At 49.0% G+C, this 27,624-nt stretch overlaps 1 protein-coding gene across 1 annotated transcript in view; it reads right to left on the reverse strand.

The window, feature by feature from the left end:
* Nucleotides 1-27,624, reverse strand: part of LOC126546881 (carboxyl-terminal PDZ ligand of neuronal nitric oxide synthase protein-like) — a 72,357-nt gene continuing 44,733 nt past the window's right edge. Inside the window, exons 8-11 of the mRNA XM_050194597.3 lie at nt 26,684-26,893; nt 22,787-22,939; nt 22,002-22,247; nt 1-1,954 (exon numbers count right to left, since the gene is read on the reverse strand). Of these exons, the coding sequence (XP_050050554.2) occupies nt 1,598-1,954; nt 22,002-22,247; nt 22,787-22,939; nt 26,684-26,893 (966 nt within the window). The 3' untranslated portion in view covers nt 1-1,597. The remainder of the gene's footprint in view (nt 1,955-22,001; nt 22,248-22,786; nt 22,940-26,683; nt 26,894-27,624) is intronic.

The following is a 27,624-nucleotide window of genomic DNA, read 5'->3' on the forward strand; positions in this document are numbered from 1 at the left end:
ATGGCGCCTTTCCACCCTGCCTTCCCCCTTCACGTGCGCAATATTGAGCCGTGATCGCCGGCTGACTCTCGCAAGTCAGTTGTCAGCCTGTGCCGACACGGCAAAAGTACCTTTTATACGCCCCATTAAAAAAAAAAATTGTAGCTAATTTCGTCCGCTGTAGCCGATAGTCCGTTGTAGCATGGTCCGTTAAAAGCGAACTTCGTTGCATTAATAATATAGGTAGAATAAACTAAGCCTGAAATACGGTCCGTTATATCTGAAAGTCTGTTGTACGCAGGTCCATTGTAATGAGCGTAGACTATATATATATATATACATACACATGCATGCACACACATACACACTACCTCTACCATGTGACCGGCTTCCCACACTTCGCGCACACGCACTTTTTTCTGCTTTGGCACTCCTAGTGCAAACACATTAAAAAAGAAATTCTAGGGTTTCACAAGTCAAAACCACAATATAATTATGAGGTATGCCATAGTGGGGGGACTCTGGATTAATTTCGAGCACCTGAGGTTCCTTAATATGCACGTAAATACAAGTACACTATAGCTTTTGCATTTTGCCTCCATCGAAAAGCAGCCACTGAGGCCAGACCCAAGAATTTTGATGAGTGTCATGATTAAAAAACATGACTACTTTGTGCGCTAAAGCACAGTCAATGTCTGCTTCAGCGGTAATAGAGTGAAGTAGATTTTCAATATTGTTAAGTACATATAGCATGCATAAATATAAAAGCATCATGGGGCTAAGCATACACCACTTGGACAAAGATGTATAACAACATAAGAAATAACTAAGATGTGGTGCTGTTATGTTACCAGAGTTACCGCAGACATAGTTGCTACAGAAACACAGTGGACACAGTGGCAGATAATAGAAAGCATTTCAGGGTAATACTATAACAAAAGGTCCAGTCATTGCGAACTGCTATCAAATGATGCACATGTAAAGGAGTTGCAAGAACAAGAACAGGTGAAGTATATTCTCAAGTGATGCTGTGCTTACAAGACGTCGAACTATCAGCATTGAAATGCCAGCGATGGGACTCTGATCACACTGAATATCACTCTTGAATAGGACTTCTACAGGTGCCACATCATGCGATTCAACAGGTTAAAGATAAAGAGAAGGAGAAACCGAAAAGAGGACGGGATAGAGAGAGTGAACGTCAGGTCCATAATCAAATTAGTAGGCAGTATAGTCACAAAAGCACTAAGAAGCCCCTAACTTGCATATGCATGCCATCTTAAGTGTCTGTGAGACTTTATATAAATATGAAAGTGTCATGTGTGCTTGGAAGGCCAGCAAGGTGAGAGGAATCAGTCTGACCGCAAGCTAAGGTGTGTGTGAACTATTGCCATTAGAGAAAAGCAAAAAACTGTCAATCTTCATCTCCCGAGAAAAAGCCGAATTCAAGGTCAGGAAAATGAATACTGCAGACTCAAAGCTTCTTGAGGCAGGAGAAGAGAAATGTGTCCAGCAGCAGCCACACTGAATGCACAGATGCTGTGCAGTATCTATCGGAAGGAAGGTTGGGTGCAAGAGGAGGGCAACTGTCATGGGAGCAGAGGTAAAGTATGACCCCTCAGCTTTTGCCAATGGCACCAGTTCCTAGAAAATTCTGCAGGCCAGGCTCGCCTTCATCAATGGTGAGCCGGCTGATGTCAGGAAGCCGGCTCAAAGATGACTGGGAGCTTGGCATTGGGGCACTGAATTGTCGCAGAAACAAGCCTCCGCTGCCCCCAGAGAATGGTGGCACAGGTCCAGCCGACCAGGGTGGTGGTGATGCGGATGATGTGCTGCTACCCCCGTCTGCGAACACAGGCAGCTCCGGCAGGCTGCCAGGACCCATGGCTGCACGGGCTGTTGGTGAACAGCCACCCCCTTGCCCCTCCTCACTTGGGCCTCCTTTCATGGCGCCCGAGAAGCTCAGATCGTCTAGCTGCAGTAATAATTGAAATTAGTCATTCTCCCTGCTAGCAACATACTATGTATATGCATTGTAGTCTACACTATGCCACAGCCACTTTTGAGTTGAAAACAATGTTAGAAGGACATGCACCAAGTGCTTCACAGCAATAGCCCGCTATGGCACTTTGTCCCTCCCTGCTTCTAAACAACATTTGAGTGCTGTGTGGTAACTGTGACTGCACGGTACACCACAAAGCTGAGATTATTCATATCATAGACTACTTATAACAATATGTTGGCCTGTGGTCATCCAATTTGTTGTAAATGGCACTGAGCCTTGACATCAGGTAAGCTCACTGGCTTATGCTTTCCCTTAAAAAGGTTTACTGGAATGACTTTTTGCTATAGAGATGAAACACTAGCACACTGTAGTTGTGAGGTAGACAGCAGACACTAAACAGCAACTAATATGTAAACCGAATTTTTTTGCACGAATCGTAACAGATACTATATGTTCAATACTCCTTCAAAGGGCCCCTAATGGCACCCTTCACCTGGCTCCGTCAAAAATATTGGTTACAGTCGACTTCCCAACCACAACAAGGTCGACAGAACTGATCCAATTAATTGGCAGCTCAAATAAAAAAAAGGCTGAAAAAATATCCAAACGCATTGGTGCTTCATTTGGCAGTGTTTACCCAATTCTAATGGGGTGCTCAATCCAACATGCACCTGATTTTATAACACGAAGAATGTAGCATTTTCCTGATTCTGTCAGTCATAAATAAGATGAAACCTGCAGAATGAAAATTTATTTACACTTAATGTCCATCATCAATCTCAGCCTAGCAGTCCTTTGAGTTTGATACTCCACACTTCTCAACCACTCCGCTACAACTGCAAATGGGATAGTGGCCCAAGCCTAGACTAATGTCACTTCGTCCTGCAACATGTGCAAGTATCCGGAGCTCCAAAAACATGCCACTACACTTACCACTAGTGTAATGTATAAACTAATTTTGTGGTAAGAGGTGGATTACTCTGAGAGCAAATAAAGGTAAAACTTCACCTTTCATTTTTAATTTGCACCAATACATTATGGTATGTCAGAGTGATGTCACAGATTTTAAACTATCTTTTTTCGTATTTTGGCCATTGTGGTGTGGTAAGATTTCCTGAAACTTGATAGGTTCAGTCTTTGGCTCCTTTATAATGTAATCTATCTTTACTGACAAAAAATAAACTAGACCCAAGCAGACACTGGCAAAATCCATGACGTCATGGTGCGCTGGTATGGAAACTTCAAGGTGGTGTTCGCCACCCATCTTTTTTTCTTGCATCTTTTCTGGTAAGAGTGGCTTTTTGGCATATGTAAGCATAACTTATCACAACGGCTCAACTTATTTTCCTCTTTAGTGTCCCTTTAAAGCCTGAAAGTGGCATATAGTCATCTCATTCCTATGTGAACACCCAAGAGATTCTTTTTCGTATTTTCCGGACCAAAAAGTCCCCAGAGAGGAAGACAGGGACCATGTCACGAGCACATGCAACGTAAGGTTTACCGCTTCGCAGTGCACCTTTGGCGCTCTACCAGTGCCAGAGGTGATGGCAACGAGAGGCGATCTTTACAGTAGGTACCACATGGGCTGCTGTACATATGCTCCGCCCAGTAATCCATATAACTTGCGAATTAATATTTTACAATAAAATGAATTTGCAGTAATGTGTCAATATACATTGGTTTGCAGCTGCTAAAGCAGCATCAATCTAACAGCAACCTCGCGCTGCGCGACAAGTCACTCTGCTACCCTTGGCAGGAACCTTCCGTGTCAGGCATGGTGGTGAAACATGAAAAAAAAGAAAGAACATGCACTGCAGAAGTCAAAGGGGGAAATGACATTGTAGCAGTATTGATTTCGAGAAAGATGAGGAGAACGGCGGCTGGCTAGGGACAGGCCATTGGCTAGGAATCAAAGCGGGCGCATGGCTCAGATCACGCACAGCCGGCACGAGGGCCATGTGATTTATCCGCCGAGGAATAACTGTCATCTAGGGCCTTCTGCTCAGTAAAAATATGCTCCTATTTATTGTGGCTCATCATCATCATTGATTTTGCATGCCACAATATAATGATGCAGCAATATTTCAAAGAAAGAAGAAAAAAAGTCCATTGAACACTTGAGTCAAACCGAGGACCTCTCAGTCATGAGCGCAATGCGCTTGCGTGATGCCACAAAGCACCAACAGAGGGCGAGTTTTTTCCGGAATATTTAGCTGCTGTCGTGTAGTGCAGCTTGGCTAGGGAGAAAGTGAGCGAAACATCCTTCTCCATATTACCACAGCCACTGGCAGTACCTATAGAAAGGCAGCTTTCGAGAAACAAAAGTCTCTAGATGTCTCCCTCGCAACTCATGCATGTGCACGACAGTCGGGCAAACACGAGAAAGAAGCTCTCATCATGAACACTTGTTCTGCTGTCATCTTGTAATGACAATGGCAATGACGCCAGTTCTGACAGTAGACTGTTAATAATGCTGCAAACAAGGTTTTGGTTTCATATTTGACTTTAACAGTTCAGGCAATTTTCGGACCCATTTTCTTTAAAAAAATTATGATCTTAGAATCTGGTAAATATGGTAATACAGCAATCCCTCAATATAATGAAATCGCTTTACTCGAAATATTGCTTTATCCGAAGGTTCTTCCAGTCCCAACCCAAATGCATGCATTTTAAGCCGCATTACTTGAAGTGCACGAAGAGCTTGACCCGCTTGGAATGAAGTGGCGAGCGGAGCATCATCGACGCTAAGTGGCAGCGACTCTTTTGCCCATGCAGTGTCAAATGAACACTACCAACGAATTAGTCTCATGCAGGCACACAAAGGCCACAAAAGTACCAAACCCATGACCGATGACCGCCTAGTAACGGGTAGGTTCCAAGCGAGTGCCAAGTGCTCCCAGTTGTTTACTGCCCAGCGAACGGAAGCTGTCAAATTACATGGTGCAGTGCGCCCGAACTGTTAATCTCGGTCGCGATTGCATCGCTGGTGTCCCCTGTGATAGAACCCACACGAAAATAAAGTTTTCCTGACGCTTTGAATTGCCAGAAAACTGCGGTCTCTTGGATGCTGAAAAGTGGCCAAAAGACCACGGGCAGACTTGTGCCGTGGCATTCCATGGGGGGGTGCTTGATGGATGAGCGAAGTTTTACCCCTCTAAACAGCACTTCTGGCGCTGAAACATGCTGAAAAGCACAAAAGAAGTGTCCCTCTGATTATAAGTGCCATGTTTGACACAAGGAGCGACATTAACAAATCGGGAAGACGACTTTAGGGAAGTTGGTCTAGAAATTTGCTCTATAATCACTATAATGCACTATAATCGGCCTGCATCGCAATAAAACACTGCCCCTAGCTCTGTGGCACTTTTGACAGTGCAAATTAACCAATAACTTGCCGAAAACACGAAAGATCTGAGCCAGCGGCGAGTGAGGCTGTCAACGTGGCGAATCAACGCAAGCTGGTGTTTCCCTGGCGATTTTCTCGAGCCAGTCATGCTCAATTCATGCCATCCGACTTTATACAAACGGTCTAAATGCGTGGTAGAGTCACTAAATTTTGTTCCTAGACATTTGTCAATGGCACGGATGGGACAGTGCGCGAACACCAACAGTCGAACCGTAGAATTAGCACAGTGTCGTTAACAATGGTGCGCCGAGAAACTCCTTGCAAGCTCTCTTTTTGCAAACAGCTGCACACCTCAAGAAAAAATTGCCCAGCGATCATGCAAAGCCCTTACTGCAAAACCGTTCAGTTTTCAGGATCGTACTGCGTACCCACAATGAGCGGCTAATCATTTTTTGAGCACAACAAACACAATCTCAGACTCGAGCCACGGCATCTGCCGCACTTTACAGCGCGATACTCTCGTCGTTGACCGTGACCTACACAGCCCCCCTAGAAAAGCAGCCACTGCCTTCCTCTCCTCATTTGCTCTCCAGTCTGCAAGCCATCTGGACGCCAGTCACTCCTCTCACTCGTCTTCATGTCAACTCCTCGCCTCCTCGCTGCAAGTTTCGACATCGCTGTTCCTTAAAGCTCCCTCTTCTGGCCTGCCTTCCAGAGCACAATCTTCCCCCAACGGGTGCCCTTCCAAGGTTCCTGCTACTTTGTCTCCACAACTCCAATCACCTTTCTTCCGCTACACGTGAAGCCAACGCCAAGCTTGCCATTGCAGCTGTCGCCATCACCAGCGTTGCACTGACGAGGAAAGCTAGATGCCCTGACAACGTTTTGAGGCTTCTGCTTTCTGCGTCACCCGCCGCATTCAGCCACTTTGGCGCTGACAGCGCGTGCATTTGATGATGATGATGTGTGGTGTTCTATGGCGCAAGGGCCAGTATTCGCCAAAGAGCGTCATGACAAGTGGTAATGTTAACGATGTATTGTGGATGGCGTGGACAATGAATTTTTCATGGTAGATGTTACATGGCTGTAAAAGGGTCTAAAACCTGTCGCTGTAAGTGGCGTAAAATATATAGGTGCTAAAATAATGATGCTGACTAAGTAGTGATGTGGGCTATGGCAATGAGCTTTCATTAAAAACATGATGCAACAAAACATAACAGTGACACCAGAGTTTAAAGAGAGCCCTTGAATGCAGGGCTGTTAATCATGTGCCATAAAGTTGCCTGGCCAAATGATTTTCAGGATGTCGGTTTCGGCTAAGAAATCAGACTATTTGCAGATTAAAAAGCGGTTCATCGCCAAGAAAAAATGCAGGGTGAAGAGGCATATTTTCGCGATACGCAGAAGGAAAATACCTTTTCCTCTCTGTTTCTATTGCAGGGTACTGAATAAGGACATGGAGGACTGTGAGACTATTGCCGCACTTACTAGAAGTTGGAGGATCGCCTCCAGTCAAGAGATAAGAGTGAGTACCGTATGTGTGGCCTATCCTTAATCGGCAAAGAAGTACTTCCTTGTACCGTGCTGTTTTTCCACTTATCCAGTTCTCCAGTTTTGGTATTGGCGCATATGTTTGGATCTGTGCTGCAGGCCACGTGATTGTGTGTTATTAGGAGTGCTTCGTTAGGTATGCCTTGCGTGTGTTTTTGTGGCCTACAGTGAGAAATGGCTCCGTCAGAGTCCGACTTTGGAGCAGAAAGTTCTGGTGATAAAAGAAGTAGAAAAAGGTGGCCGGCAGAAAACCGACATCGCGAAGGAATTCGGCATACCACCGTCTACTTTATCAACTGTACTGAAAAACAAGGAAGCTGTGCTGGATGGCTTTGAAAAGAGCTTCTCGGTGAAGAGGAAGAGGAATCGCGATTCGAAATATCACGAAGTGGAAGGTGCACTTCTACAATGGCTGAAGAACGCCAGGAGTGCAAACCTACCCGTACATGGACCTGCACTTACTGGAAAAACCGAAGCTCTCCCCCTCCAAATGGGCCATAAAGATTTAAAGTGCAGCAATGGCTGGCTTGAGTGGTTCAAGAAACGACACGGTGTAACCTCGAAATCGAATCGTTGGTGAAAGTGCAGCCGTGATCCGTGACACTGTAGACGTATGGTGCCAACATTGGCTCCAAGCTCTACTTGAAAAGTATGAAGACAAAGACACCTACAACCTAGATGAGGCTGCATTTTTCTACAAGATGCTACCGAATCACACGTTCATGACCGCTGACGGATCCTCATCTGGAGGAAAACGGAGCAAGGAGCGTGTCACGATGCTGTTTCATGCCAATGCAACAGGCGAGGACAAACTTTCCTTGTTGATACTGGGGTAGGTGGAGAAGACGCGGTGCTTCCGAAATGCAACTATTCCCAAGGAATGCATCTACAGAAGTAACAAGTGAGCATGTATGACTGCTGCTATTTTTGAAGACTATGTGCGTTTTCTGGATAGACAATTCAACGCAATGAATTGGCAAGTGCTTTTCATAAGTGACATTTGTCCAAGCCATGGGAATATCAACAAATTCAAGGTGATCGCTGTGGAATTTTTGCCTGCAAACACAACCGTGGTACTGCAACCTACGGATCAAAGCGTCATTGAAACCACCCGAAAGCTGTACCGCAAGGCTCTTTTGCAGCGCATGCTCACCGCATATGACACCAGCAAGAGGTACAACACTGATTTGCTTGGTGCGATCCATTTGTTGAACTTTTCATGGAAAGAACCCGCACCTTCGAAGGTTGCCAACTGCTTTGCGCAGGCCGGCTTTTCCCACACCGTCATCAGCGACCCTTATGATGACCAGCCTGACGATGAACGGACTTGCAGCGATTTGAGGCTGTTCATAAAATTGCTGGCCAAGAGGTAGAAGGCGACTTCGAGACATTCACGTTGGCTGACGCTGCTGCTTCCGTGGTCGCCCCAGCGATGCATGCAGAGATCACTGACACTGTTGGTAGCCCCAACAAGGGCGAAGAGCCAGTGGACGAAGAGCCACGTGAAGTGCCACCTATGGTGCAGACACGGGAGTACCTACACCTGTTGCAAAATAAGGTTGAATGCATGGGTGATGACCACAGCCTTGTGCAATGCTTGGTCAAATTAGAGCAGGGGTTGCTCGCGCCCGGTAAGAACTTGAAACAGCCAAAGCTCAGTGCCTTTTCTGCACCTGAATAAAGTTTTGCTTCACTGAATACACTGTATTTTGACTTCCTCGCAGTTCTGGCGCGATTAAAGCTAGACTGCTATAGCTTTTCTCGAGTAGTCACTTATATCGAACTGCCGCTTAGCATAACAAATTTTTTCACCATCCCGCTGACTTCGTTATAACAAGGAATTAGTACTGTAATTCATTGTGAGCTGCTATTCTTCCTCATAAATTTGCTGAAAATCAGTGTTTTCAGTTGAAGATAACATGTCTGACACATTCACTTACAGGCCCCTAGCGCCACCAAGACATACACTACATACACTGCAGTCATTGGGGTCAAGACTGTCTCAAGCCTGTGGCATGTGCCACGTTTTCTACTCAAGCCATGGCGTGTTGCCACCGTCAAAACGATGAAGGTTGTGGGGGTTCCACTCTGCGTGCGGCTAGGGCTGAAGGTGAGCTCTGGATCTAGCCCCACACAGTTGCTTCGTGGTACTCCCAACCCGTAGCGCGGGAATCACGGCTACGCCGGGTTCGAACGAATAAGGCGACCAGCGGTGTCAACGGTAATAACGTTTATTGCTATTAGCAATAGCGAACACTCGCAGAGGGACGTCCTCTCAGTAATAGTAGTAAATAGGCTTGCCTTGTTGTCTGGGTGGGTCAGACAAACTAAGGTCACTCACGGGATGCGGCAGGTGCTTTCGTCCAGGCGGTCCAGGTGTCGGCGTCCCAAGAGAGAGGGTCTCCCCAGTGGCGCGCTTTTATGCCTTTCTACCTTTTTGCGAGGGGAAGTCCTCCTCGCCCGCCGGATATGTTTCCCTTTCTCGTGAGCCGCGTGGGGGGAGAGGGGTACGCGCGTCACAAGAGCGACGGAGAAAGGGAGGGCGTGTAGTGCCTCTCTCCCTTGTCTACGCCGGCTCAACCCATCCGCCACGTGCGAACGGGACGATGCGGGTACGCGGGAGGAAATGGAGGCGGGTGCTCCCCACAAGGTGCACCACTAACGTAAGCAAAATAACTCTTTCAAACAATACATATAGAAAAACATTGCTCGGATAATTTTTAAACTGCCCAAAGCTAATTCAGCTCAAACACTCAAAAGCTTTATAGCATGACACACTTCTCGAATGAGTAACAGCGAGAACGGGTGAGATGTGTGGACTAGGCTTGTGCGAATAGTGCTTTTTTGGTTCGAAGTGAATACTTCGAATAGTAGCAAGTAAAGACAAAAAAATGGCAGAGGGCTAAGGTCTGGGATTTATTCAAGGAAAGTAAACTTGATCATTTACGAAAATCTACAAATTTTCGTGCAAAAACACTAGCTGTTCCACATGCTCGGGTTTGAGGTGCTCTCTTCTGCAGCTTACAACGGCTCCTGCAGTCAAAAAAAGCCTTTCACTTCTTGTCTGGGTGGCTGGTATTGAAAGATACCTACGGGCAATTGCAACCAGGGTTAGGTAAAGGTGGCTGCCCTTGCTTTTCCACCACACAAGGGGGTCTTCGGACCAGGAAAGAAGGGGGGGCCTTCGAGTACCCAGCAACCTCATCAGAGATTGTACGGCTTGACTGATGATGTGCATACGAACTGAAGTGTGTAAAAGCACTCCACACAGAGTCCCCTGATGGGTCTGCAGTGCAGGTGCTGTTCTCACTTGTTGCTGTACCATGTTGATCAACTGGCAAAGTCTCTTCTGCTGCCGTTGTGAGTAGAGTGAATGCCCATTGCTTTGCGGGTCATTCAGCAAAACAGACATCTTTGTATCTAGGATCGACCAACATTGCCAATGCAGGAACGCATGACATCTTGATATCAGGGAACCTCATCTTTATGCTACGCAAAAGGTTTGAGGCAAGCAATGTTGCCTCACCACCTTCGACAACATGTACAGCTAGAACCACATCGGTACAGTGCAACAGGGGAATGACTTGTGACCGTGTGGAATATCTGTCCCCAGACAGTTCAGTTGTGGCATGGTCAAGTGGCTTCAAGACTTGCACTGCTGCATTCATAAGCTTCCACTCACTTGCGTTCAAGTTTGGAAATGCGTCAGATTCTGAAAGTTCTACAGTGATGACCGTACGGAGCTTCACGAGCCTTGCCATCATGGCATGCTCACTGTTCCATCGCGTCGGGACGTCTTGTATAACCTCGAGAGGGTCCGGCTGCACGTTTCTCTGAATTTCCTGAAGCCGTCCTCGGGCATTGGCACTCCGTTTGTATCTAGCCACAATTGCTCTGGCCTTAGCAAAGAGCTGCAAAAACCCTGACACTTCTCTTTTGGCATCACTGACACACAACTGAAGGGTGTGTCCGAAACACTGCACACCACTCCAGGACGACCGGGCTACTGCAGAAGTAAAGTTCCTTCCATTATCTGTAACGACGAAGATCGGTACAGTATCGTGGGCTGGAAGTTCCCACTTCTCGATGACACCTGCGATAAACAGCTCCATGTCTTCTGCAGTGTGAGAGTGTCATCTCCGTGCAAGCCAATGCATGCACGTGTTGCATGAAGTCACTGTCCATGACGTGACAAGTTACACAAACGTAGCTGTCATTTGCCTGCGGTGTCCAACCATCAGTTGTGATTGAAAGCGACTCCACACCGCTTGCAAAAATGTCCCCGAGCTTCTTTTTCACCTTCTCTTTGCTTGATGCGTAGAGGTCCGGAATAATGTCTCTCGAGAACGTTCCGAGACCCACGGCATAATCCGGCATAGCGAACTTCATCATGTCGAGGAAACCCGGTTCTTCGACAATGTTGTAGGGGTGCATACCCCGAGCTACGAAGTGAGCTATCCTTTTTATCATCTGTTGGGCTTTTGGGGCCGATGCTTTCATTTTTGGCTTGAAACTGTCGGCTATGGATGGCTGTTGACCACTTGCCTTGCTTGCCCCCTTGAGCTTGGATGGCCTTTTGCGTGCGTCCCGCTTCTCTTGGTAGTCCTTGTGCAAGTCCGGGCATCTCCTTAAATGCGTTGCTAAAGTTGTTTTCGTACTTGTCGGGGTCTTCAGGACTGCCTTGCATTCAAGACATCGAGCTTCTGTTCCCGGTGGAATCTTTACAAAAAAGTTTCAAATTGGATTGCTGGCCACATGGTGCTCTCTGGAGTGGTCGAAGGCGGCTGGGATTGATCAAATGCCGCAGCAGCAGAGACAGAGTCGGCCACTAAACGCAATCGACCACACCACCAAGCCGACGAGATGTGTTTTTGTACGCCTTTGTTCTGAGTATAGTTCTGTTTTCCTGGCTTGGTTTGGATTGGATTAGATTGGAAAAAGTATTACTGAATCCAAAACCGAAACTTCCGAAAACGCCTTCTCCCTGCCGCGTGTGGCTATTCATTCTAGCCGAATACTTCGAAATTTCCGAATAACAAAATTCGAATCGAAGTGAATATCAAATAGCGCATTACTCGTTCAACTATTCGAAAATATTGAATATTTGCACAAGCCTAGTATGGACCAGAAGATGGACTGTCCGGACTGTGAAAGTTATGCTGTTATTTTGAAGGTGAAAAATTCAGCGCGAAACCCAGGACAACCCACAAAGAAGAGACGAGACAAGCACTGGCGCTGACTGTGCTGAATTTTTCACCTTCAAAATATTACATACCAACTAGCCCCAACCGAAGTTTTATGCTGTTATGCTCCCAGCAGGATGGGGGAAATCGAGCTGGAGTTGCCAAATACTGCGAGTGAAGTCGTGCTACATCTACAAAAGTGCAGGGACTTGCACTATACCTTGACATTGACAACATCATGTAATCAGATCTATTTTTTCATTGAGCGACAGTCAGTTCATGTTCTGCGGACATGCTGGTGGGGCCACACATGATACCTTTTTGCATATGCACGTTATGCACTGGTATATCTTCTAAATCACCACTCACATGCCTTTTATTTCGTGTAAACATCGATGCCATGATATTAAAGCAGTTTACTTGGAGCAAGTTTGTATGACTAGCATCGTGACTTTGCTTGATCTATGTGACTGCACCAACCTTCAAAAGTAAATGCACAAGCTAGTTCTGAGTGCCCAACATTATAAAATTGTGAAGATCCCACACACTGTAGGAATTCTTGTTCTGCAAAGCATTTTGCTGATACCTGGCTATCCAGTGTTGTTTGGGGTAGTTGTGTGTGTGGGTCATGAGTGTACATGTGTAACAACAACACGATGACGACTATGTTGAAGACGATCATATGGCAGCAATGGCATGATTTCTATGGTGGCCGTTTGATGTGAGCTTACGACATGGCAATCGTTGGTTCTACATAGGTAACAGGCAAGCGTAAGCAAGAGAAGCACGGATTGTGACGTCATAAGCAACTACGTGTTATACAATTGTACAGCTATGTCATGTGGTGTATGTAAAGTGACTATGTCAAGTGACGATGACATTTGTACTCCGGTGAAGAAATGTTAAAAAATGATTAACTTGAGTGACTATGAAGTCAGTACAACATCACACAATTTTTATGTAGTGTAAGATGCTACAAAAAAAGTACTGGGAAAAACGGGCTGGTCACGGAGATAGGGCAGTCTAACGCGGCGCCTCAAAGCAAGAGCTGTCACAAGGAAAAAAGATGAGAAAGTGGCCCGAGGCGCACATATGAGTATTTCAAAGAACTGGCTGGCTTTGGAATGAGGGAAGTATGTGTGTGATCATGGCCTAATGGATAGAGTACTGGGCTGCTGTGGTCGACACCACAGGTTCGAATCCACAACTGGTCATATATTATTTTTAGGGATGTGGGAATGTTGAATGTCACGGAATCGAACTGAATAGCGAATGTTTAAATCATTCGATTTGTGAATCGAATATCTACTATTCCATATATTCGACATGGAGACCTGTGCAGTGTCACATGTCGTGTGTGCCGTGGAGCCCTTCGTGCTCAATGCTGCACAAGCAGACGTTTCACTTCATTTTCGGCACTAAAGGAGCATTCCTCTCCTGCCTTCACCCATATGAGAGCTAAGGGCCTACGTTCTCTCTTTGATCTCATTATCCCAAACCCAGCCTCCTTTCATTTGTCTTCCTTCTTTTCTTGCTCTGCAGCCCACTTCCAGAGACTGTTCTGCATGCTTTATGTTTCACAGTTTATGCTGTTTCGGACTATTTGTGCTGCAGACATGACGAGTGCGACATGGAGGCACCATTGCCCATGTCATCATCTCAGTAATTGGACAAGTCACTCGTCTGAGAAAAGCAAGCGGACTTCTGTTTGGACCTCTAGCTGTTTTCACAGAATATACTGGTGAAATAATTTGCATGCATAATCACCGCAGTGTGATCAACACAACACACCGCTTGTTTGTAATGCACAAACCTGGTGGGGGCCCCAACTTTTCAAAGCAATACGCAATAAGAATTATTGGTAACTGAATTCTGCTCATGATCACTGTTAACCTCTTCTACTCCTCAAGAGTCATCTCAACGTATTCTCATTCTTCATGCAGAGCTGACACATTTCTTATAGCAGGTGAGTTTCATCATTTATTTCCCCTGTGGGGACCCCTTTTGGACCCCTATCTCCTCTTCACTCGCAACTTGGGCCATTCACCTACACGATCGCTGGGGACACGCAGTTCTAGCCTTATTATGGATAGTGCACATTCCCCGCAGCCGGCGTGACGCGGAGCCTGCCGCTTGCGCACGCAGCTCACGTTACGCCGTGCGCCGCACATAAGAACAGTGCCTGAGGAGCGGGCCCCACTTGCCCTCTCTTCGGCTTCTCTCTCCTTCAGCATCTGGAGTACGCATGCGCCTCCGCCCGACAGATTGACTTTCGGTGCTCTTGGCTGTCGGACGTGCAGATCCACTTGGTCATGCGCCCCTCTGAGCAAGGCGGCCCCTTTCTGTGTGGCGAATCTGCTCTGAAGACCCAGCGTGGTGGAGCCGACTTCCCGGAAGCTTTCAACCGTAGTCTGCGACTGCCACCCTAGTGCCGTACTCCTGTACTGTATGTGCATTTTGTACATAACAGGCAATAAACCCCCATTCGTTGGTACCACGGCTGGAGTCATCTCTATGCCTTGCCGGTGAGTCAGTGAACCCACCACAGCACCCCTTTGCGTGCGCTGCAGAGTGGGGACGAGCTACGTGTCTCCTTAGACCTTAGCTAGCCTGGTCCGGGCAGGTTAGCCTGAACCCCCACATATCTGGCGCCCAACGTGGGGCCCGAATCCACGACCCTGAGATTAAGAATACCATGCTCTAGCGACTGAGCTAGTCGGGTCCAGGCATGTTAGCCTGAACCCCCACATATCTGGCGCCCAACTAGGTTCCGGCATGGCATCGGAGCAGGCCCCATTGCGGCCACCGTCGCAGCCTGAGTCCTTGGTTACAGACCTTCTGTCGTTTGAGGCAGCGGACAATGCTGTAAGCTTTAGGGATGCACTTCGTGGCAACCCCATGCTATCAGATGCTAAGCGCGACGTCCCATGGACGCCTATTGGTGAGTCCGTTCGCCCAGCAGCACCCTACGATCCAAGCAGCGGGAGCCCTTTAACTGCTCAGCTGCTTCATCGTTCTGCCGAGCAGGAGCCGTCCTGCTCCGCCAGCGACAGCGATCCGCTATCCGGCCTCAGTTGGCCTGGAGAGCAACCTTTTCGCAGCACCGTCAGCCGTTGGAGCTTCAAACCCAGCACAGGGACGAATCTCTGCTCAAGTATGTGAGAGCCATGCATGATCTTTATCTCCTAACAGAGCACTCGGCATCGAACTCTGAGAAGGTGGAGTGGGTGGCTCGGTAAGCCCATCCAACCTTCGCCGCTTACCTTCGAAACGGCCGGTTCCATGACCTGGACGATTTGGCCACTGAAGCAAAGCGTATTCAGGGTGAAATTCTGGTCACACAGGCCTAGCGCCCGCCGCCGCCAGTGTCGTTGTCCCTTGAACCCCAGTGCGCCTGGAATGGCGGCAACGTACCGCCCGCCCGACGCAACGGCAGCCCTCGTTGGTCAAACGGAGCAAGGTGTGTGGGAGCTTTCTGACCGCGCTCTTGACTCGTACTCGTATGCCAGGTGGGCGCGCACAGTCGCCCAGCCCGGCTGAGCGTGAAACTGGGACCGCCGAAGCGGTCCGGCGGTGGAAACTGATACCAATGCCCATGTGGCACAACAGAAACAACCGGCGGCGCGCCGCAAGCAGCTCGGCCTGCACACAATGTCGTCTGCTACAAGTGCAATGAGACGGGCCACACTGCCCGGGAGTGCGCAAACCGCCGTGCTACCGAAGGGCACGATCGCCCGACGGGAAACGGCGTGCGTCGCCAGTGACTCTGCCTTCGCAGCTGTGCCAGAAAAAAGGGGTTCCTTAGCCCCGATGGCGTGTAGGGTCGGAATTGATAACCCATCACCAGCCCCCTTCCTCGCGCTCACGATCGCTGGTCGAATATTTGCAGCGCTACTGGACAGCGGCGCCACAGCCTCGTTGTTCTGGGAGGAAGTTTTGGCTCACTTATGCCGGCACTCAGACCGGCTGCGAGCCTGCAACACCGCCTTCCATCTCACGAAGGTGCCGCTACCTCGTGTGGCTCAGCGAGATTGGTTGTGCACTGAGAGGAGCACGTATGCCATCCCAGGTTCGTGTACCTGCCTGGTCTGTCCGTTCCCGTGATAGTAGGCCGAGACTTTCTGGCCCGCACTGGGATCGTGATGGACATTGCTAACAAAGGATACAGGGAGGGCCCTTGTGCGCCCCTGAAACTCTTTGCGCATTTCCCTGTCACTTCGGTGGCACCTAGAGCCTCAGATGCGAGACCATGGCAGGAGGAGGGGCGAGTCCCATTCACCCGCCAGACTCCGGCTGTTACAAAACCCGCTGTACGCGGCCCCTCGTCGGCCAGCAAAGCGGGCAGAGCTCGTTGCGAGACTCATTCTCCCGAGCCGAGCGCAGCGCTAGCGGATAGGATTTCACGTAATCCCACGATCTCAAGCGTGCACAGCAGAACGAGCCACTCGCTGCCGCCATTGCCTGGCAGTTTGTCGGAACGTGAGAAGGCGCGCCTGTCACCGCTGCTGAACCAATTTCACACGATGTTTACAGACTGGCCGGGACGCACCACTCTTGTGCCAGATCGACACCGGATCGACACAGGCGACGCGCTACCATGGAAGTGCAATCCTAGGCCCGTAAGTGTGGCCAAAAGGAAAGCTATCGACTTCGCAATGGACAAAATGATTGAGACTGGGGTAATCCACCGATCTAATAGTCCGTGGGGTTCTCCAGTAGTGCTAGTCCCGAAAAAAGATGGCTCCTTTCGTCTTTGCGTGGACCACCGCCGACTCAATGAAGTCACTCGGCAGGATGCTTACCCTACGCCGAGCATTGACTCAATTGTGGCGAGCCTAGGTGGTGCACATTATTTTACCACCCTAGATGCTAGCCACGGTTACCTGCAAGTGCAGATGGAGCCAAGGGTCGCAGAGAAAACCGCTTTCACCTCGCATAGACGCTTGTATGAGTTCACTCGCATGCCCTTTGGCTGCTCAGGCGCTGCAGCGATTTTCCAGAAATTGATGGACAGAGTTCTGGGAAGGGCAAAACAGCAATACGCCCTATCCTACCTAGATGATATTGTCTTCTTCTCTCGCAGCTTTGAGGAACACCTCCACCACATGGAGGACATCCTCGGAAGGCTGCACGCTTCTGGGATCACTCTGAACCCGAAGAAAGCTCAGATTGCAGAGACCCGTGTCTCACTGTTAGGCTTTACAATAGAGCGAGGCCATGTTTTGCCAAGCGAGGACAAGGTCCGAGCTATCCTCGAGTACCCAATGCCGGCGAACATGCAGGCCCTCAGACGCTTTTTGGACATGGTGAATTACTACCGCCAATTTGTGCCCAACTGCGTCGCTCTACAGGCTCCCTTGACCTCGTTGTTGAGGAAGTCTACAAGCTCGAGCTGGGGTCCGGAGCAAGATGCTGCCTTCAGGGCTCTCTCTAAAGCTGTTGTGGACACAGCCGAGCTGAAGCTGCCCGACCTGAACAGGGAGTTCAAAGTCCAAGCTGACGCGAGCAACCTGGGAATAGGTGCGGTGCTGCTCCAAGAACATGAGGATGTTCTTCGGCCAGTGGCCTTTGCCAGCCGGTCGTTGACGCCCCCAGAGCATAACTATTTCGTTACCAATGTGAGTGTCTAGCGATACTGTTCCCTCTGCATAAGTTTAATGACTACGTCGACGGAGTGCCTTTTGTTGTTGAAACGGATCACATGGCACTCACCTGCCTGAAGCGCTTGCGTGAGCCCTCAGGCCGCCTCGCACGCTGGGCATTGACATTACAGCGCTACAACTTTGTTGTTCGCTATCGGAAGGAGAGCACAAACGTGGTGGCCGATGCCCTGTCACGCGCCCCTGTTTCAGACCCGGACACTTTTGGCCGGCACTTCTCCGAGACGCTTCCGAACGAAGCTGGAGTCCTTGTCTCCAACGGCGCGAACGGAGCGAGTTCAGGCGGCAATGCGGCCTATAAGCTGCCGTCGCCAGACGAAAGTGCGTACCTGCTGGACTCTGTAACGTCCATAGGTATCACACTCAGCAACTCAGCAGACAGGAGCTGCTGGAAGCTCAGCGGAACGACCCATTTTGTCAGCAAATCGTTGACGAGTTCGAAAAAGAGCAGAGCTCCGAAAGGGAGCGAGGCAGCAACGCCGATGGGCACAAATTGACCGCTGGTATTGCTGTTGGCGCCGGGTGCGACGCAGCTGGTATTGCTGCGGGCACGTTGGATTCATACCTGCTAGATGCTGACGGAGTGCTCCTGTGCTATATCCCATCTGAAGAGGCTCCTCATGAGTCTTTTAAGGTGGCGATTCCCCGCAGTCTACAGAGGGCCACCTTGAGCTATTTCCATGACTCGTGGTTGGCCGGACAGGCGAGTGGCCGTACGAGTTATCTTAAGTTGTGCCGCTCTGCAACCTGGCAAGGCATGAAGCGGGATGTACTTCATTATTCTCGCTCATGCCGCGTGTGTCAAAGTGTGAAGCCCTGTGGTGGTAAACCCCCAGCCTCATGCAGCCGATTGATAGCCAGCTACCCTGGCAAATCGCGGCCTGGGACATTATGGGACCTTTCCCAAGAAGCCGGCAAGGTCACACATTCCTGCTGGCCGTCATAGATCATTTCACAAAGTGAGCGGAACTTTTTCCCCTTTGCAAGCTAACGGCACGGGTCATACGAGACAAGTTGCTCGAGGTATTCACCCGCTTTGGTTTTCCGGTGGAGTTGATCACTGACAACGCGTCCTACTTCACGGCCAAGGTGTTCGTCGATGTTTGTGCAGTCTTTGGCATAAAGACAGCAAAACAACAACTTATCACCCTCAGGCCAATCCCACCAAGCGGATGAACCGAAATGTGAAGCCCTTGCTCGCGGCCTTTGCCTGGCGACACAGGGACTTGGACGCCTGTCTCCACGAATAGGTTTCTCTTTGCGCACATTGGTGAACCATTCGACTGGGTACACGCCCGCTTTCCTCAACTTCGGGAGAGAGCTGCCAAACCCTATAGATCGCGTTCTGCGAACCGGCAGCGGGGCAGACGCCGCTGCGTCGGGTGTCTACGATTACATGGTGCAAGTGTGCGCTAGGATGAACGAGGCCCTTTCTCATGTCCGCACTAACCTGGCAAAAGCACCGGCTGGACAGAAAGCACAATATGACCGGTCCCATAAAGAGGTGCGTTATCAACAAAGGGCACCTCAGCCGCTCTTTCGGCCACGTGGTCGGGCCCATAACGAGTGGAGACTAAAATGGCACCTCTTGTGTTAAGCTGGTGGACTGAAACGGGAGACCATCCGGCAGTCCAGTGAGCATCTCCTACCGCAAAGCTTTTGTTTCCAGAAGCGACTGGGAAAAGGAAGAGACACAGCAAGTGCAACCGAGCAAGACGGCGGACCGCACTCTGCATATTCGCCGGTACAACTTGCGAAACCACTCTTAGTCGCCAATTCTCGCTAGTAGGCAGAGGGACCTCATTCCCGGCCGAGCTGGCAAGCTGAGAGATGTGACTATAGCGTGAACGCACACGTTAAAATGGAAAAAAGGCACTTATTAGCCGAATAAGATGCTTTTTCGTAGTGCACAGCTTTCTCTGAGGGCCGTGGTAAATCAAAGTGATCCACGAGCCCGCCGGTGTGAGCTGTGAAAGCAGACCTAGCCGTTGCCATGCTGCTCGGGCCTGGGGAACTCTATCCTCCAGTGGCGCTCGAATGACATGAAAGGCATGGTTAGCATTTCAGCGCTGGCCGGAGGGGCACATGAGGCTACCATAAGCCCAATATGCCCCTTTCCGTGAGCCTCCTCCTTCCCTCGGGCAGCCACCTGCAAAGGTGAATGCGCCAGGGCGAAGCGTCATTTGGCAAGCTGACGGACGCAGTGTGAGCTTCGTGTTCTATGTAAGAACATTGTTATCGAAATTTGAAATTCGCTGTTGGAGTGTTATTATCATTGGAGTGCGAACTTAGTTGCATGAAGTGTTAATATTATCAGACTGGTGCTACACAGACGCCTACAATGAACACGCCTCGAGGACGTCGACTGACTCTCGTCCAGGTCTCACGGGAGCCGCCGCCGCCACAGGCACCTCCAGTCGCAAGCCGTCCGGGAAGCCACTACGGTTGCACTCACTCCTGAGACCACAGCATGACATGTTGTCCAATCTAATGCTTCTGCCACCTCCACATCCTTCCCAGTGCTGTCGTTACCTTCGTCTCCACAGCCAGGTTCTTATTTGCCTTCACGCCGCCATGTCGATACGTGGGCCTTCCAATCCGGCTCCGAAGCGCCACCTTGCTTCATGTTGGCGAAACACTGGAAAGAACAGAGAAAGGTGGAGAACGACATGAACGGGCGAGGGATCCCACGCATTTTCCGCGGCCACACGGTGTCAGCCATGGTTGAGGCCTCGGGCGAAGCAGTCATGGCCCCTGACCCTTCGGCAGTGTACTGCAGGGTCTGCGGTGTGCTGTGGCTGTGCCGGTCCCATGACTCCAGTGGGGCGCACAAGCCTCACGTGAAGAAGACAGAGCCAGCTGCCAGGGAGCGCGGGACAGCTCCAGCCACACAGGTGCTGAAGAACACGGACCCGAACGTCAAACCTGCCCTGTTGCATTCCGTTGTCGGCACTCTCGCCTCGGACCCTGCGTTCGTGGTGACCATCGTGGCAGCTGTCCAGCCGGTGACGGCGCTGGCACCCCTCCACAGCTCTGTCCTTTCGCCGCAAGCCGGAGACACCGACCCACCTGGAGAGAGTCTCGACTTCCGATATTTTCATTTAAGGAAATACAACAGGTCAGACGTCAGCTTCACCATTGATTCCGGTCAGCTCCCTTAGGGCCGGCCAGAGTCTTCAGGAGGGGGAGGATGTGGGGACCGCTTTCGGACCCCCATCTCCTGTTCACGCGCGTCTTGGGCCATTCGCCCGCACGATTGCTGGGGACACACAGTTCCAGCCTTATTTTGGGTAGCCTACATTCCCCACAGTCGCTGGTGCCGGTGCGATGCGGAGCCTGCTGGTTGCGTGCACGGCTCACGTTACGCCGTTCGCCCCGCGTAGGAACAGTGCCTGAGGAGCAGGCCCCTCTCGTCCTCTCTTCGGCTTCTCTCTCCTTCAGCATCGGAGGTATGCGGGCGCCTTTGCCCGACAGATTAACTTTTGGTGCTTTTGGCTGTCAGACGTGCGGACCCACTTGGTCCCGCGCCCCTCTGAGCAATGTGGCCCCTTTCTGTGTGGCGAACCCACTCGGAAGAGCCAGCATGGCAGAGCAGACTTCCTGGGAGCTTTCACCCATATAGTCTGCGACTGCCACCCTACTACCGTACTCCTGTATTGTATGCGCATTTTGTAGATAACAGGGAATAAACCCCCATTCGTTGGTACCACGGCTAGAGTCGTCTCTACGCCTTGCCGGTGAGTCAGCAAACCCGCCGCACTGCCCCTTTGCGTGCGCTGTGGAGTGGGGACGAGCTACGTGTCTCCTTAGACCTTAGCTAGCCGGGTCCGGGCACGTTAGCCTGGACCCGCCCGTTAACCCCCCCCACCCCAAGTCAAGAGAGTTATGGCAGTCATAAAATATGGTAGCGGCTCAGCAAATATGATAATGAAGCTGGCTAATAAAAGCAAGCAAGCTCACAAGAGTCAGTAAAAAAAATTTCAAATTCAGGCAGGAGAGTGTCAAACATTTGCATGTGCTTATCTTATGCGTGTGCCTGTCTTGCAATCACCTTGTCATGGTGAATTAATGAAGCATGCACCGACTAGCTCAACAAGTTCTTCTCATGCCCAAGTTCCTAATTTAAAACAGTGAAATGAAGCGTATGCTAGGTCAACTGTGTGCTGCCTCCTAAGTTCTTTGCATTGTTTCACTTCTTTGTAACACTATTAGCAACTAGCCCAACACATCTGCTGTGCTGTCGTGCCAAATAACCCAACCATAAATGCCCAACTGACCCGCAACTGGAGGTTGCTAGTAGTGACTGAAGGGGATGAGTTGGCTGTGGAGGCAGCAGTCAAATGGTGGTGTGGGGGAGTGGCTGGCGGGGGGCTGCTGCTAGCTGCTGCTGCTGCAGATGGCCCTGACAGCCAAGCTAGGCTTCCCAACTCAAAGGGTTCCCCACCAGGGGGCACTGGAGAGGGCGTCTTCCCTGCAGCTGGTGCCCCAGAGAGCAGGTCCAAGAACCGTGGTGGCGGACCAATCTGTAGGGTGGCAATCCATTTTTAATACACAGGCAGAAACAGCAGGCACATTATAGACTGGAGCAAAGCCTCTTCCATGCTGAAGAGTTCAATACAGAAACATAATGACATCCTTATGCACACAAGCACAGACTTTCACAATAATATGTGCACATACAAGAAAAAAGATATACAAGTTTGTGTTTGCACTGCTTTACTTTTTCTTTCAAAGCAGATAAGAGGCTGTGGGCTTTGTCTCCAAAGGTATCAGCAATAAAAATGCCTTTCAGAAGACTAATTTAAATATCAGAATGCCAAACAATTTTAAATATCATAATTCCATTTTAAAGTATAATGCCAAATAATTTTGCAACTGCCTATACGACAGGTGAACTTTTCAAGTTGGAAGAAAAAGAAGGCGCTGGGAGGGAGGGGGGGGGGGGATGCTCTATACCAAGAGGGTTCCAAACTCTGAACTCTTACATTATTAGCTCAAGTGAACCAAGAGATGAGGAGTGTCAAAAAGTCGAGCACCAGTCTAGGCAGTACAAGCATGTCACCTGAAGTGGGGATGGGGACAGGTCAGGTTGCAGATGGTCAGTTTTGCCTTCAAGTCGGTTTATCTTCTTTTCCAGCTCCTGGATGTGTTTCACCAGCAAGTGGATGTGCTGCAGCAGCTCCCGGTTGTGCACTATTAGCTGCTGGTTCTGTGACTGCACATGGAAATGAGAAAGCATAAAAGATGCAGGCTTGCTCTTCCAGTAGCCACATTAGATAATGAGGTTGAGTTCCATTAACTAAACTTTGGTACGACTACAAAATTGATCAAATGAACCGGCAAAGTTGGTGAAAAAAAAAAACAGGCATAAAAACCTACAAACTGCTTCACTTGACAGTATTTACCCAATTGTAACATGCCCCAAATTTGATGCACACATAATTATTATGAGTTTATAGGGGAAAATAATGCACACCCAAAATTAACACACACCCACTCTTATAACCTAATCATTCAGTAAAGAGGACGGAGAGCTCTCAGTATACTACAGGAAGCAGTTTGAGCTTTTGGTGAAAAACAATTTGCTGTACTAGGATCATCGCATAGTCATACCTACTGCAACCTGTAAGAAGCTGCTCATGCTACTACATTACTCCCATCAAAGAGTGTCTTCTATGAAGGCTAGCGCAAGGTCTATATCTTAGTGGTGCAGTATGGACCATGACATCCAGAGCATAACCACTACTTGTAACAACTGTATCCAAGCATTGCCCATGCCGCCCGCATAAAATCCTGTAAACTGGCTGGAGATGGGCAAAAGGTGGTTGCGGCTACCTAGCAATTACATGTGGCCACTTGTGGGGTCTCACATGTGCATTTAGGACAAAGGAACAACACAGTAGTGCAAACAATCAAAAGGGCATTTATTGCACCTTTCATACATTAATGCCTGCTAGCCGAATTCCTATTCACAGAACATGCTGATCGGCGCGCGACAAATCGAGTAAGTCCGACTCACCACAAACCGATAGCGAGCTAATATTTTCACCCCTATGCAGAACACCAACACCTAATCATTTGCATGCACGGTCACATGAACGGTAACGCATGCAAACAATCATGTTTGTCCATTCCGGTGTCCTGCTCCCATGCCTTTAGCAGGATGGTCCCACAAAATGTCCATACCGCTCTAAGTAACCCCATCTTTAGGTGGCGCTAGCAGTGCAGCACCTCACACCATCTCTCATACTAATCTGCAACCACACCACCTGCTGCCGGCGCTTAGCTGTGCGGAGAAGTTGGATTTCAACTTCTCCGCGCAGCTAAGAAAGTCAGAAAAGCCATGCGGGGAAAACATCGGGAGATGGGCAAGAGTCAAGCGTCTCTGCACACTACACGGCAAGGCAATTTTAATTGTTACGGCTTCCCATAGCCAATGGATCAAGGCTGTTCCTGTGGCGTGTGCCAATTCCTGCAGAACAGATGATTCTCCGAGTTGGTATACCATACACAGTTGTGTCCGATAATGAAAGGGCTTCCACAGGCTAGGAACTCTGTCAATTTATGCAATGCAACGGAATCATACACATTCGAACATCCCTATATCACCCACTGAGCAATGGGCTGGCTGAGCACACTGTGCGGACAGTCACAGACAAGTTAAAAAAGATCGGAAGCACCAATCTAACGACTTCTTAGGCTTGCATCTTGTGCAACTACAGGAAAACACCTCAACCATTCGGACTTTATTCTTCTGAAAATCATCTGGGTTACAAGTTGCACACAAGGCTGAATTTGTCTTTTCCATCCAGGAACCGCCCCCCCCCTGTTGGGCAATTCTAATGAAGACGTCGGTTGGAGCTTCATCCCGGGACAATATATCTACATGCAGAACTATAGCACCGGTGACAGGTGGAGCCGGGGACTGTTAAGGCCAGGACCAGCACTTGCCTCGTGGAAGTGGAGATGAAAAGCAGGCAGGTCTTTGCCACACAAACCAAGTACAGAAGAGCAGTGTAATGAATGAAAAGAAAGGCCAAAATGACTGCCTGCAGGCACCTGGTGATACAAAAGACACATGGTGATAGAAGACAAGAGAATGACAATAATAAAACATTGAGTACCATTGTCATTGGATCACATGTGCAAGTGAGTGGTCCATTGAGCGATGCAGAAGACGACAAAGTATGGCAAGGGGTGCCATCATGATTGGGCCAAGTGGGCATATGAGTAGTTCAATAAACAATAGCTTGTGCTATAATTGGGCCACGTTGCAGAGCAAGTGCCTAAAAATGGGTAGTGGCAAGAAGAGCAACAGGAAAACACAGCAGAAACTAGATGGCGGCCACCAGCCAGGGATATAGAACATGACGGACATCTCTGGAGACTCAAGTGTCTAAAGCCAGTGACCAAGGCAGCCAGCCGGGCACCACTGAGTATGAGCAGGGTTCAAGGATGCCTACCATTCCACCACTCCCGCCATTCACTCCTGCCAAAACTGCCTGCAATTATGACGGCTCCGTGAGCGACGACTGCTGTGCGCCAAGCCTGGGCATGCGTGGGTGCCTGGGACAACTGCTAGGCAACCCTGACCCAGGGCCGCAGTATGCGTCATCATCACCCCCATCTCTGTTATCCGCTACCACCAGCACCTCAAATCATTAAAAGCCACCACTAGCCAGAGCCCATGCTAATGGCACTATTAGTGCCACACCTGCCTGTCCACGAGTCAACGCGAATGACATATCATGAGAGCATCGGACATTTTTTTATTGACTCGTAGGCCGCGCTTCGGTAGCAGTCGCATCCGAACTCCTAGGACTTAGCTTCAGCAGTGACAGCATCAGTGCATTGTGCTAGGCTTGTTTGCATGCATTTCAGTATGAGTTGTCAGACTCTCTACAGTGTCCTTTCCTCGACAAACCGCATGTCGGCAAGCGAAACGAACGTCTGCCAACCTTTAAATCTTCACATGCAACAAAGAAATGTCCTCAAAAGATTATACTGCAAGACCAGTTCTACCAGACTACCCAGTGGCAACAGAATGCAGTACAGATACATAGGTGGTGGCATAAGTGCTACAGTGGTCTACAACAACCAGAAAAACAGTTGACAGTTATGGTTACTACGATAAACATATTGCAATGCACTTGCTCCCAGTAGTAAACCCAAGTGCACAGCGCACATGGACCATTGTTTCTTTTGTTTCCTCTCCCCTACCTTCCCATTGTTGTTTCCTTTAAATTCATGAGCGAAAAATAAATGCACGTTTTTTGCACGGTGACGCGGACCACTCTTTATCAGAGGAAGTGTGGCTGCTGCCGAAGTAACAATGTCTCAAACCCACAACCTGATTATAGAGATACTTAAACAGGGGGCTTCAGATTAACTTGGAACACCTGTGTTTTTCCAAGGTGCCACAAATTCTCAGTAGACAAGCACTTTTGCATTCTACCCCCATTACATTGTGGCTGCAGCAGCTGGGAATAGAGCCTGTGACCTTGTGCTCAGTAGCAGAACATCACAGCCACTAAGCTACCATGGTGGGTCATGAATCAGGTTCTTACAACAGTGCCACCATGACGCCATAATATTGTTTACCAACCTGTCTACACATGCACAGAAATTATTGGGCACTGTTGTCACAACTATACTAAATGAAAGATAAAGCACTTCATTGTGCAATTTATTAAAACCTCACTTATGCTTACTTGTTAGGGCTCCTTCAACTAAAATATCTCAGCCAATGAGTGTTATAGTAAAACAAAAAAACAACCTATGTGATTAAAGAATATTAAACTCTGTACAATAATTTCATGACTCAAAGGAGTCCCTCCAGGAAATTTACACTGTAGATCTATTCACCGCAGCACACACAATACCAATCGCATAAACACCAAGTCAGTCAGGAGGATAGGAGGAGAAACAAGCACTGAGCGCTTTGAGGTAAGGCACCTACCATGGCCTCCGAACGGGCTGTTGCCTCTGCTGAGAGCTGATCACGTAAATGGCGGGCCTGGCTGATGGCTGACTGGGCCTGCTGGGCCTGATGCTCCATCTGACCCCGCATCAGCTGCAGCTGGTGGTACAGGGACAGTGATGTCCCTTCTGGCACCAGGGGCATGGCAGCTGATGGTGGGGACACTCCGCCATCACTCGCAGCAGTGACCTGCACAACCGTTTACACCTATATCATTATCCACTCATCGCTCGGAGAGTTCAGAAAGAAAAAAAGATGTAGGAATCAACATACAGCACATGAATATATTAAACAATGATCGCAGACAACCAACAAACATCTGCAAGTATTATAACGCCATACCAGACAACAGTCTTTGCACTGCTTTCTGAACTCATGGTTGAAGGGACAGTAGTGAACAAAATGGTACAAATTGTGGTTTCCTGTGAAAAATTCAATATCTTGGTTTCTAAACTATGAGTTGAATTTTTTTTTCCACTGTTGTCCAACAGGAAGTGCGCGCTACTGCCATAAAGCTCCCATTCCCACTTTATTCATTTCATGGTGCTCACTGTTGCCTACCTTTCCAAGTTTGTGTACTAGAGGATGTTTATTTTTTTTCTTTCTTTGATCTCTTATGATATATTAAACTTGCAGTAGCATGCCAAACCTTTTGCTCTGCTAATCTCTGCAGTTATCATTAAACTTTCTATTTAGAGCACACTTTTTCACATAGTGGTTGATGAATAAGGTTTCCTTGTGATATATTCTTGGAAAACACCAGTTTTATTTATTTATTTATTGATACGAAAGCATCAAATGGCCCATTGAGCGAAAAAGCCGGCGGCATCTGTAACAGCAAAATTGTGCCTAAATTCCCATTGGCTGCGACGCTACGTCACAAGCTTGGCTTGACAGAGCAGAGCCGGTACATCAGAACA

This window comes from Dermacentor andersoni, chromosome 1 (assembly GCF_023375885.2).
Source record: "Dermacentor andersoni chromosome 1, qqDerAnde1_hic_scaffold, whole genome shotgun sequence".
Classification (NCBI taxonomy): domain Eukaryota; kingdom Metazoa; phylum Arthropoda; class Arachnida; order Ixodida; family Ixodidae; genus Dermacentor; species Dermacentor andersoni.